This window comes from Myxine glutinosa, chromosome 7 (genome assembly GCF_964187855.1).
Source record: "Myxine glutinosa chromosome 7, kmMyxGlut1.1, whole genome shotgun sequence".
In the NCBI taxonomy this organism is placed as follows: Eukaryota; Metazoa; Chordata; class Myxini; order Myxiniformes; family Myxinidae; genus Myxine; species Myxine glutinosa.
This window is the reverse complement of record NC_136267.1, coordinates 50,058,969-50,072,389: the sequence shown is the minus strand read 5'-3', so window position 1 is coordinate 50,072,389 and position 13,421 is coordinate 50,058,969. Positions and strand designations below refer to the sequence as shown.

The window sequence follows — 13,421 nt, the reverse complement described above, 5'->3', positions numbered from 1 at the left end:
TCAACACATGCTGCATTTTAATAACAGAAGCTTGGGTAAGGATTGTACAGATCTATAATCACTAACCATCTCGATGTACAGTTAGTCAGGGACCTGTAGCCCGGTGCCCGGATGTCGGATAAGTTGGATATTTGTCCCTGTTACAAGGGGGCGGGGCATGCTAATTAGTTCAGGGATTTTGGGTAAAATTCCCTTGTATGTCATCCCCCCCTGTCGCTATCCCTTTGTCCCTTTTGGCACCGCACCATAGACACTTAGCTAGGCCCTTAGCGGCACACATTAATTAATTCCCCTCCGCCACAATAAAACTGACAGGAAGAATAAACCCCAAGCGGCCGCGCAATACGCCACCATGGCGATGGAACATCGGTCAGGCAGGCTGAGGCCACACCCACCACCAGGAGGAGCAAGCTGATTGGCCGAAGAGTTTTGATAACAGTGGAGATAAGCCGACATTTTGGCCCTTCTGATGCTGGATCCATAGCGAGCGGTCGCATTTTGCCTCGCAGGAGAAATACTGCGTTGGTTACCTGACAGGAGTAATGCCTTGTCAGTGGATCATGGGGACTCACTCCTATTGAGAGGAGTGGTCCAATGGTATGACCATGCATTGTGGCCCTTCGGGGTCAGGATGCATGTGTTTGAATGACCATGTGCTTCAGCCTTGGGGTTGAGGCACATGTGTAATGTTATTGGGACAGCCTTGTTGACGTTGTGCCTTGGCCATGGGGTCAAGGTGCACGTCCAAGGCTGTTCAAATGTTTGATTTTTTAAAACCTTTTTTCACGTATAAAAGGCAGGCTTTAGCTTTGGCCTAAAAAAAGCCTTGGGGTTGAGGTGCATGTGTAATGTTATTGGGACAGCCTTGATAGACGGTGTGCCTTGGCCATGGGGTCAAGGTGCACGTCCAAGGCTGTTCAAATGTTTGATTTTTTACCTTTTTTTCATCGTAAAAAAGGCAGGCCTTAGCTCTGGCCTCATAAGAGCATTTTGCCTCACAAGAGAAATACTGCGTTGGTTACTTGACAGGAGTAATGCCTTGTCAGGGGACTCACTCCTATTGAGAGGAGTGGTCCAATTGTATGACCATGCATTGTGGCCCTTCGGGGTCAGGATGCATGTGTTTGAATGACCATGTGCTTCAGCCTTGGGGTTGAGGTGCATGTGTATTGTTATTGGGACAGCCTTGATAGACGGTGTGCCTTGGCCATGGGGTCAATGTGCACGTCCAAGGCTGTTCAAATGTTTGATTTTTTTAAACCTTTTTTCATCGTAAAAAAGGCAGGCCTTCGAGCGGGCCCTAAAAGCGCATTTTGCCTCTGTCAGCATCGACGTCCCTCTTCTTCCTCTGTCGTTGTTGGATACTCTCTCTCGCTTGGCCCTCGCGTATTCCTCTGCCATTGACTCTCCCCGCTTCGTGTCGGAAGTTGGCGAGCGACGGTGTGCTGGACGTGACATGTGGTTGCGAACCGAGGAGAGAATGCGTGTGGGGTGTTCGTAAAACGGCAGAGCCCCAAGAACGAAGAGCCGCGGTTTCCGTGCCACGTTCGTGAGGAAGGGCAAGGTTGGGGAGCGGGCTGCGCACTCGTTCGCCTCGCGCGGGAGGCCTTCATCGGGGCCGAGCGAGCAAGGGCACGTCGGGGCCTGGTTCGCGCCAATGACCGAGCGGTTCAAGCCAACCGGAGCTGTGTTCGGATGATGTGCTGAGACCGGACGATTCCTGACGCACAAAGATAAGCCAACACAAACGCGCACACAACGGTTATTTTTGCTTAATTAATTCCCCTGTGCTGTTGTTGAAGTGAGGTGTGCGGGATCCCGATTTAGGAATCATAGTTATTTACCAGCGCGTCCATTGTTCTCGGGTTCCGCGTAATAAATCGTTTCTTTTTGTACATTGAATTCGGGTTTTCGTTCGCTTGATTTCATTTCCTACAGGATCGAGGACTGCCGTCGGAACCGTGAGGTAAGGTACTTCAGCATCCCCCTCACCATCCCCTTCACCCTCCTCCTCACCCTCCCCCCTCCCCGCGTGTATGAACTCTGCCATATTTGAACTGAACGCCTTCCGCAGTCAAAGCTTGCTCGGTTAATATGTTCCTTGGTAAAGATTTTAACCGCGAGGAACACAACAATATCATCCCAAGAACAAATATTTGACAAAATTGGACTTTTCTTGCCTGCCCGTGTTTTCACATTGCCACCCTTATATGGCATTTCAAAGAGTGCATCGATTAGCAGACATTAAAGTGAACGTTGTAAATGCAACAGAACAAGGAAAAAAAAAATCACAAATCAGACTAAAACTTTTACTAAAAACATTTTGTACCCAAAAATTTTAAGTCGACTTGTGAATTTTTTTCCTAATGAATTTTTTTAGCCCAAGGACTTCGAGAAATTTTTGGTAAATATTGTTTCTCTTTTGCTTTGGCGGAAATAAAAATGTAAAACCATAACAAGACTTACCCACCCACCTTACCCAGTCGAACCCAACTGCTCCTGGACTGGACTGTGTCCTTCTCTCCTGACAAGGTGGAGAAGTTTTTGTCAAACCTCGACTCTGATTCTGCAACTGGACCAGACGGCATCAGCCAATGGGTCCTAAAATCCTGCTCTGCCGCTCTGTCTCACCCTCTTTCTGTTCTTTTCACCCTCTCTTTTGCTCAAGGTCATCTGCCATATGCTTGGAAATCAGCAAACATTACTGCTTTACACAAAAAAGGTGCAAAAACAGATCATTGCAACTGCAGACCAATCAGCCTGCTCCCAATTATCAGCAAAGTCATGGAATCCATCATTGCTTCGGATATCAAATCCTTCCTCTTCTCCAATGGCTTGATCTCCGATCATCAATTTGGATTCAGACCAGGTCATTCTACTCTGGACATGCTACTTCTGCTGTCTCAACAATGGATGGAGGTCCTCAATGCCAAACAGGAATTCAGAGCTGTCTCCTTTGACATATCACGTGCCTTTGATACGAGTCTGGCACCCAGCTCTGCTCACCAAACTCTCCTCCTATGGTATCCATGGAAATCTTCAGGCATGGCTTGCGGACTTCCTCTCTGGTCGTAGTCACCGTGTGGCCCTGAATGGATTTCTCTCATCTCCCCTTCCTGTTCAGGCTGGAGGGCCCCAAGGCAGTGTTCTGGGCCCTGTGCTTTTTCTGGTCTTTATCAATGATCTCTCCGACTCTCTGGAAAATCCTCTCTATCTCTTTGCTGATGACTCCACTCTCTGCCGCTCCATTCCTCTTCCCTCAGATCGGCAGTCTGCAGCCTCCTCACTCTCTGAAGACCTGGACAAAATCACAGACTGGTCAAACAAGTGGAACATGTCTTTCAATCCTGACAAATCTCACACTCTTATTATGTCTCTCCGAAAAGACAGACTGGACAACCCTCCCATCTACTTTCTCAACAATCCTCTCCAAGAAGTTCTGACGCTCAAGCTTTTGGGTCTCACTATCTGCCATGATCCTTCTTGGGAAAACCACATTTCCAAGCTGGCCTCCAAAGCTAGTCGCCGACTGGGCATCCTCCGTCGTGCGAAGTCTTTCTTTGGCACACCTGAGCTCCTCACCACATACAAGGCTTTCATCCGCAGCTCAATGGAATACTGTTCCCCCCTCTGGGCCGGTGCTCCTGCCTCACACCTCGCTCGGCTTCACGCTGTTGAAACCAAAGCTTTCAGAATCGTTGGAATCTCCCGCGATTAAGCTATCTCCGAGGGCCTTTCACTCACTCACCGCAGGCAGGTAAGGTGGTCTTTCTGTCTTCTACCGACTCCTCTCTGGCCTTGCTCCCCCAGCTCTCTCTGTGCTTTGTCCCCCAAATATTCCTACAGGTCGCACAAGATCTGCCAGCAACCCTCTGATGGTTAAACTGCCGAAATCTAGGCTCTCTGCTCACCTTCACTCTTTCATTCCTCTTTTCTCCCACCTCTGGAACAAACTCCCACACTCCCTTCAATCCCACTCCTCCCTCCAGGTCTTTACAACAGCTGTTCACCACCATCTCTTATCTTCCCCCATCCAAAACCTTGATCTTTTCTACCCCCGCTAATTCACCCCAGATCCACTTTGTTTGAAATTCCAACTTCTTTCCTGGAAGTCCTTGCAGTGTCCATATGTTTTATACCTCTCCCACCACCCTCCCTTCCCATGCCTCCCCCCCCCCCCCCCCCCACAAAGCCCTCTCCCTCCAACAGATCTCTCGATGTCCCTGCTCTCAAATGTTGTTTGTTTCCTTCCCCCTCTCTCCCCATATTGTCTACCGCTCCCCATGTTATATGTTTTATGTGTTGGTTTGTCTTTCTGTGTGATTAATGTTAGCTCTTTCACGAGCCTCGATCTTGTATACAAAAAAAAAGAGACTTTGTGGACAGCCTGTACTTCTTTCATAAGCTTAAAATTATCTTCATATAATCCATGCATGATAAGTTTACCCATTCACATTTTTGTATAAATGAATAAGTTGTAAAACTCGTGTTATTTTCTCCTTGTCTTGAAGGTCCAGGTGCAGATAACATCTCAAGACATTCCATATTGAACCTCCCAATTTAGAACTCTTACAACCAGCACAAGAATAAAAGGCTTCCTTTTATTTTTATATTTATACCACAGGGTTCCAGCTAGTTCGACGATAAGGGAACAGTTTGGCCCAAGCAATGTATTAAATATTATTTTTCATCAATGGAATAATTACCTCCAAGGATTATTGACTATTCTGAAGAATCAAAACAAAATTTATATTCTGTTCTTACCTTCAAAAGTGCCCTCAGAGCGTTGAAGAAATTCATCATGTCCATCGTCCACTTCACACCAAGTCAGGACTGAGTCAATTCCATGTGGCGGCATAAACCACAACGAATTGGAACCTAAGCCCAGCCAGTCAGAGAAACAGCAGGTGTTGAACATCTGCACAATGAGAAAATAACTAAGTGTGAGCTGAGATTCACCAGTTATAGACAAACAAGACCGATAATCCAAGCTTAGCCATTGGACGTAAACCAACTCATTCTGGACGCCCTTCGCTGAGAACTCCTGAGGTCATTAAGTGGGACCAACAATCAGGAAAAAAAACTGTCCAAAAAAGTCACTGACGCCACAGTCAAGAACTTTGACTGACAGTGTCAAGTTTCAGGAGGATTCTCCATGACGACACCTTATCCATAATCCATTATCTTATCCTTATTCGACTTATCCATATTAGCACCTTATCCATACAGAATACAAGTCAGACACAAACTCACTGACCCAGCCAAAAACAAGCATATAGAAATGGCTCGGTGGTTTGTGGATAAAATTGAGGAGGAATGTGGTTTTCTCAATGACATTCGGTTCTCCAACAAGGCTCACTTTTTACTTAATGGTGAAGTCGACTCAAGCAACAATGTCTCCTGGGGCACAGTACTGCCTGATGAGGTTCAGCAGAGACTCTTACATTCAGATAAGTGCAAGGCCTGGTGAGCAAAGAGCAATCATGGCATCATTGGACCATTCTGGTTTGAAGATGAGGCCTGTAATGTCATGACCATCAACTCTAAGCACTACATTACATTGCTGAATGAGTTCTGAGCTGCTATTGGTCACAGAAGAAGGTTTTGAAGAGAAGAACAATGGTTTCAACAGGAGGGACGTCAAATGAGTCCCGTGAGTGGGTATCAAGCTGCTTCGGCGAGAGAGTGATTGGCCGACGCTTCAGCGTCAAGTGGTCTCCACATGCCCCTGATGTGAACCCACGAGAATTTTATCTTTGGGGATATCTCAAAGACAATGATACAAGGACAACCCCAGAAGCATCTTTGAGCTGAAACAAGCAATCACAGAGAAAGTTAGGTCATTCCTGCTTCCCGAATGTCAGTGCGTAATCAATTACATCGCCCGCTGTATTCAGAGCAGAGGGGGACATTTTGAGCATGTGATCAACTGAATGTAAAACTAAAGTCTTACAAATTACGGTTCTGATACTTGGTACAACTGTCACAAGAAATGTAGCACATATTCCTGAAGTTTTACGTTATTCAGAAAAATGAATGTATTGTGGATTTTTTTATGGATTTGGTTTTTCTTGGCACCCTGTAGTTGACCAAAGCTAACAGCTGCACATAACTGCACATCTTCTACAGAAAACCCTCAAATATCGCGGGTTCCTGGAAAATGCCACGATAGTTCAAACTGCAATCGTGGAAACTAAGGGCCAATGGGAAAGAGGGGTTCAGTTCCTGGACTTCGAGAAAATATTGATGAAGGTGGATGGCAGCCAGAAATAAACACATTGCAATGGAAATAAACATGTAAAATATATATAAAGCATGCTAACATTGAAATAAACATGTAAATAAAATAAAAACGGTGTAAAATAAACAAAAACACAAGACTTTTACCTTTTAACTTTATTTGAAAACAGCCAGTTCATTTTTACAAAACTCAGATAGGTGAGGGTAAAAAGATAACGTACAACTCTGTCGTAAATAGAAAACTAAAGCTCGGGATGTGATTACGATGCTGCTAGGGGGAGGGAAGCGGTTAGGGGGAAGAGGGGAGGTGAGACAAATGTGGATGTAAAACTTGCAATGGCTGTTGGATCATTGGGAGCTGGTTGAAGCACTGCTGGTGGTTGGCGTGGTGGTGGCGGTGCTATCGATCCTTGTAAAAAAATCTCGTTACGGTCGATTGCTTTGCTTTAGCTTGCAGGTTCCTGTAAGTTTCTTTACAAGGCAGCATAGCAAGCAGCCTCGAACACCCTTTTACATTTAATTATTTTCTCCATGAATGGATCGATCGCACAAACCGTGGCCTTGCTCATTTGTAACAACTCGGTGAGCATCTTGGTCATTAGAGGTTCTGGCACCATCACCGCCTTATCCTCTTCACTATCTTCAGTCGAGTGTATGAGTTCCTCGAGATCCTCCTCGGTTAACTCTTCTTGGTGTGATACAAGGAGTCCTCGGAAGAATGACAGGCTGAGTCAACCCCCCTGGCGTTAATTCAGCGATCGACCGGGATTCAAACCCAGGATCCAGCTCTTCCTCTTGGAAGTCATCAAAGCTCTTTCCTCCAGCATTGCGTGTCACCCTCACAATTCTCTGGACGGACTTCTTTGTCAACCGAGGGGAGGCCCTTGAGGTCGTGTACCGCCTCACTCCACATTTTTCTCCAACACGCATTCCTGGTGTTGGCTTAGCGGTTAGGGTGCTGGCTTGGGATCCTAAGATCCTGGGTTTGAATCCCGGTCGATCGCTGAATTAACGCCAGGGGGGTTGACTCAGCCTGTCATCTTTCTCAGGTCGGCAAATTGAGTACCAGTTCACTGGTAATTCCCTGTGTCGGAAGAGGCAACCAAGATGGTTGGTGGCAGGAAGGGCATCCGGCCATAAAACATTGCTTCAAAAAGGGGACCACAGTGTCCGAAAAAGGCCAACCCATGCTCTGTGGGGAAAAATGGCCTCCAAAGGTGGTTCACGCATTCCATGGTATAAGCTTCACCTCTTTAAGAGATTCCTCAATGATATTAATGCGTCAGCGATGTAGCTTTTCCAGCAATCACTGACAGTCAAAAGAGGGTCGCTCTCCATATGGTCATGTAGCCAGCCTCTTGAGTGTGCGGCGGGTGTGATATGACTTGGACATCGCAATGAAACCTTGGTCCATCGGCTACAGGAGGAAGGTTATGTTGGGAGGTAAGAAGACTTCATGTTGGAGTGTGCAAGCGGCAGGCTTTCTGGATGACCTGGCACACTGTCCAAGATAAGTAAAACCTTGAATGCAAGGTTCTTCATCGCCAGGGCGATTTCCACCTCATGGACGAAGGAGTTCTTTAGCCAATTGGTGAACATTGCGGCAGTAACCCACGCTCTCCTGTTTGCACGCCAGAATACCGGGAGTTGATGCTTGTTCTTCCTTTTGAGGGCGTGGGGATTCAGGGATTGGAAGAGCAGCATCGGCTTTGTGACGAAGTCACCTGCAGCATTGCCACAAAGGAGAAGGGGACGTTGATGCTTGGCCACCTTGAACCCCGGTGCAGATTTTTCCTCCTTGGACAGGAAGGTACGAGACAGCATCCTCCTCCAAAATAATACCATCTCATCAGCGCTAAAAACCTGGTCCTGCATGAATCCCTTCGCCTCGATTAGTTCCACGAGCTGCAGTGGATAATTTTTCACAGCATCATGGTCAGCCGATGCTGCTTCCCCAACTAATTTTACGTGATGGAGACCTTTTTTCTTTTTTTTCCCTCAAACCAGCCCTTGCTGGTGTGGAACGTGTGGGTAGCTGTGGTTGAACTTGAGCCTTTGGCTATCTCGTTGAAACGTTGGTAAATCCTTAATGCCTTCTCCCGTATCACGGGTCCACTCAAAGACACGTTTTTCTGGGTTTGGTCCTCGATCCAAATATTAAGCGCTTTTTCCATTCTTTCAACACAAGGATTACGAGACTGGAATGAGACGTTTGCGCTTTGCGGAGCAGTGGCGGAAACACTTGAACAGATATTGGAGTCACTTTTATGGATAAACCGCACAGTAGACTCATTACCTCCACCACCAAAGGTGGATGGCGGTTATGTTTTCACCCCTGTCTGTTCGTCCGTTTGTTTGTTTGTTTGTGAACAAAATATCTAAAAAAGGTGTGGACGGAGTCAGACGAAGTTTGACAGAGATGTAGCGTATGTGACAAGGACGAATGATTAGATTTTGGTGAAGATCCGGATTCGGATCTGGCTACAATAATTTTTTAAGTGATTCTTCTCCATTGGGAGATCGGGCCAAAAACGATACATAGCAGGATATCTCACAAAGTTGTGGACGGATTTGGACGAAACTTGGTGGACCGGTTGGGTGTCTGACAAGGACGATTCGAATCGATTTTGATGAAGATCTGAATATGGATTCGGATATGATAATTATTTATATTTTAAAGCGATTCTTCACCATTGGGAGATATGGACAAAAACTATAGATAGGATATCTCAAAAAGTTATGGATGGATTTGGATGAAACTTGGTGGACAGGTTGTGTGTGTGACAAGGAAGAACAGATTCGATTTTGGTGAAGATATGAATATGGATTCGGATATGATAATTATTTAATTATTTAAGTGATTCTTCACCATTGAGTGAAATGGCCAACCAGGTGGAGGTATGCTCTCCACTGAGTGCCGTTCTAGTTGATCCTGTAATGGCGGCACACTGATGCCACACTTTCAACTCACAATCTAACAAGTCAATCTTTTTGCTCAATTTCATCACCTTTCTCTGCCTTTTTCTACAATTAACTCTGTCCATCGCTTTACGTTTTGTTGCCATTAAAAACGATGCACAAGAGACAACAAAAGACTCGCAATGGGAGCGAGGTAATCATACATGCACGGGATGGACACAAATGATGACTCATCTCAGCTCAAAAAGCGTGATTGGTCGAAATGAAATCCTGAGATAACGAAATCGGAACATACTGTTGCGGTTTTGAGAGTGTACATATTGATCATTAAAGGTTAAAGGTTTGCCCCCTAGTTAGTCCACAAGCAACACGTAGGCCCCTTAGAACATTAGTTATGTCATAGTATGTGTGAGGATAAGGCCATTTCCACTAGTATTACCTGCGTTGTGTAAAAGAAATAAGCTTAGGTCCCGTTCATTTTGCCTCCACCCTCCAAATCTACCTCGTTGGGCAGCATTCATCCTGCGCCCTGATTCGGCTCATCCACCTCGTTTGCCAGCAGCGTTCGCTGCCCTTGGTTTCGCTCGAAACCAGTCAAATGCCATGAGGTAGGCCTGGAAAGGGGGAGGAGCACGAGGAAGAGGTGTGGCCGCATCAAGCAGCATGTCAGAAGGCGGTGACGGTAAAGCCAACAACCAACCAGGGCTCGGGGGGCATGGCTTGAGGGGCGTGGTAAGGGCGTGGTAATGGCGCATCTAGCAAGTGCTGGAAGGTTCGCTGAAAAGGCCATATAAGCGCGCGCACAAAGCCCTTAGGAGGACTCGTTGGGAGAGGGCTTTGTGAAAGCACTGTCGAGGACTCACATGTTTGGGCTTGCGCAAGGTAAAGGATTTGTTGAAAGAGAACTTGCAGAGGATATGCGCTTTGTATGAGGACGGTGCTAAAAGGACTTCTGCGGGAGAGGCGCTTTGCCATTGAACTGTATTGGGAGCGCATATAGCGCGGGTTCTCCTATTACGTACGCGGCCGTGACCGCAAGTATAACCACCAAGTCCGATTCATCTATTATGTACGCGACCGTGGTCGCAAGTAACCGCCCAGCCACCCTTACCTTTCGCCCCGCATTTAACTCCGTAATTGTCCGATCCGCGTCAACGACCCGCGGGGAGCTTCTGCCGCCCTGACTGACTTCTTCGCGGTGCGAGTCGGGGACCGGAGCAAACTGCGTGGACGCCATCATCCCTGGACCATCACCCTGACCATCTGCAATCCCCGTGTGAGTGTCTGAGTGTGAAACGGGCCCGTGTCCTGGGATAAGTTAAGACTGTATTAAGCTGCACTGTGTGTTCTTCTTCTCGTTCCTGTACAAATTGTGAATAAACCAATCTGTTCTTCCTGTCTTTCCTGATTCGACCGTATCAGTGTTTTCCTCCATTGGGTAAGCGTGGCACGATTCGGAACCGCTCAGATCGGGTTTAGTCCTTGTTAACGGCCTGGGTCACGGTTCGCTATCGCTCGGCGTTTCCACCTATAACCGTGATTCGGGCGGGGTTTATTTCCTTGCTTCCTGGGCGGCGTTGGTACTTAGGTAATAGGAATTCGGCCTACCACCCTATTCAACGCCGTCCGGAAGGAACGTCATAGCCCCGGATCCCGTCGGCTAGTAAAAGACAAGGGGACTAACCCCCCCCCCCCCCCTTGGTAAGGGGAAAGGCCGACGAGGAGATCCGCAACAATACGTTGCCAGCAATTGGTAGAAACCGAGATACTTGAGGGTTTACTGTATTTGAAATAATTTTGAAACATTTTCTACAGAGTTAAGGTAAATGTCTATATCTTAACCCTAACTGCACTGGGGAAAGGGGGGTGGGGGGGGGGGGGGGAGGGGGCAGCCCCTCGACATGTTTTGCAATTCCTTCACAACCGCTATGTATTTCGAATTCTCCTCTCATGACTTTTTGTCTTTGGTGTCTTGCGCACATTTTGATAGCACATATGTCCAAATCGGACTTACCATTAAGGTGTGACATGACAATTAGTAGGTGCCATGTCCTAAAAAAACTGCAGTTTTGCACATGTTTATGTACAACAAAACACATGTGAAAAAGGGTAACATGCATTCGGACTCTGGGACACTGATGGTGAAAATTAATTGGTCTGTAATTTCTTCCTAGTGTTTTAGCATGTTGTCTAAGACATACTGAACAAGAAAAAGAGCAATCAGAGATTGCAAACCCTCGCCAGGATGTATTACAAGTGGTTTTTCAGACTTTTGTGTTAAAACAAATATGGCGGCCGAACCACGTGACTGATGACGTCATCATTATTTGTTTTCTAAACTAATTTATTCCTCGATTATGCTCAAGAAATTTCATCTTCATCGGATGAAGTTTTGTACTTGTCGAATTATGACATCATAATGGAGGCACCTATGACATCATCATCAACATATTTTATTCCCCATGGAGAGTTCTTTACAATGAGCCATGTTTCAATTTTTTATATTCAGCACTTTAGGAGATATAGAGGTGCAAAGTTTTTCTGTTTTTCCAAGATGGCGGCCGAACCACGTGACCGATGACGTCATCATTTTGTTTTTTTTTCTCCACCAGTTTATGCCGACATGGCGCTCAAGAAATTTCATCTTCATCGGATGAAGTTTTGTACTTGTCGAATTATGACGTCATAATGGAGGAACCTATGCCATCATCATTAACATATTTTATTCCCCATGGAGAGTTCTTTACAATGAGCCATGTCTCAATTTTTTCTATTCAGCACTTTCGGAGATATAGAGGTGCAAAGTTTTTCGGTTTTTCCAAGATGGCGGCCGAACCACGTGACCGATGACGTCATCGTTATTTTTTCTCTCCACCAGTTCATGCCAACATGGCGCTCAAGAAATTGCATCTTGATTGGATGAAGTTTTGTACTTGTCGAATTATCGAATTATGACATCATAATGGAGGCTCAAGAAATTGTGCTATAAAAATATATATTTATATATATATTTTTTATATAATGGAGGCCTTGGGCCGAGAGTTAAAAATTGGGGAAAGTCTATTCCAGGGCAAGACAAATATGTGTGTGAAGTATGGCGATTCTATGTGCAATGGTGTAGATGTAGTACTGCGCACAAACAGATAGACAGACAAACAGACAGACAGACAAACCAACCAACCAACATACTTGCCAGAAGAAACAAACAAACGGACTCAAATGCAATACCCTCTCCTCTGGCGAGGGTAATAATTATAGAACAATATAATTAGGCAATAATTAGACAAATTAACATATGAAAAAAACAATTTTACTATCTCGTTCTTTCCATGATGATATATGCTTGTGCAAGTTTTCAAGTTCATCAGACCATCGATGGCCGGGATCAGTCAGGGAAAGCTGAAAATCACCCAGTTCAGTTAGGGTTTAAAAAAAAGATAATATATGTTGCAACTTCTAACATTTCATCGTGGCAGGTCAAATGTACAACAACAAATCATCTCAAAATGGTCCACAGACTTACTCTATTCATTTCAATGATTTGAATCTGCTGGTGGCTGAGAATGAATTCTTGCAAAGTTGAGAAAGCAAACACTTTCTTGTTGAGGTTCATTAAATTCCTCTCAATTGAATCCAACCCCTTGTCCAAATGCTGCAGATCGTTAACTGCCTGTAAACACAAAACACACAAATTAATGAAAGCCATGTCAAAATATTAATTGAGGATAATTGAGAATGCTTGAGGGTTTTCATCTTGCGAAAAAGTAATATATGTGAAATGGCAAAATTTAGAGACAACCCCCACTCCGTTTGTAGTATGAAGTGTGAGCATAAAAATAACTTTCCGAAACTACTTTGTGCCCATCTACCCAGGCTCCAGTATGTAGTGATTATCGATACCGCTACTCAATTGATGCTGTTCCCTGCTTAACTAAACTACACAAGCGATTTTATTTTTAGGCATGTTTAAACGAAGTGGAGATAACCCACCGTCCTGCCAACTTTTACTTTTAATCCATAAAACACAAGTCTTGAAGCTGAGCGACATAAAGACAAAACAAATTTGTAGTAAACAATTTGATTCAATAAATGATGGCAGTGGTGTGCAGCATCATGATGAAAATGTATTTCTCATTACTATAGAAAAGTACCATGAGCCCACTAATGGTCTTTCCTTGCTTTAAAAGCTGCGTAGGCCAGGCCAATATTCATGGGAAGAAAAAGGGAAAGTAAAGGGGGTGGGAGGAGGAGGTGAGCAATTA

The 13,421-nt window shown here is 45.3% G+C and overlaps 1 protein-coding gene across 4 annotated transcripts in view; it reads right to left on the bottom strand.

Moving 5' to 3' along the window:
* LOC137431219 (NFX1-type zinc finger-containing protein 1) overlaps window positions 1-13,421 on the bottom strand; it is a 161,976-nt gene that overhangs the window by 63,928 nt on the left and 84,627 nt on the right. For all 4 annotated transcript variants that reach the window (XM_078781687.1, XM_078781688.1, XM_078781689.1 and 1 more), the window contains 2 exons: window positions 12,683-12,829; window positions 4,765-4,918 (listed from right to left, as the gene is read on the bottom strand). In XM_078781687.1, coding sequence (XP_078637813.1) covers window positions 4,765-4,918; window positions 12,683-12,829 — 301 coding nt within the window. The remainder of the gene's footprint in view (window positions 1-4,764; window positions 4,919-12,682; window positions 12,830-13,421) is intronic.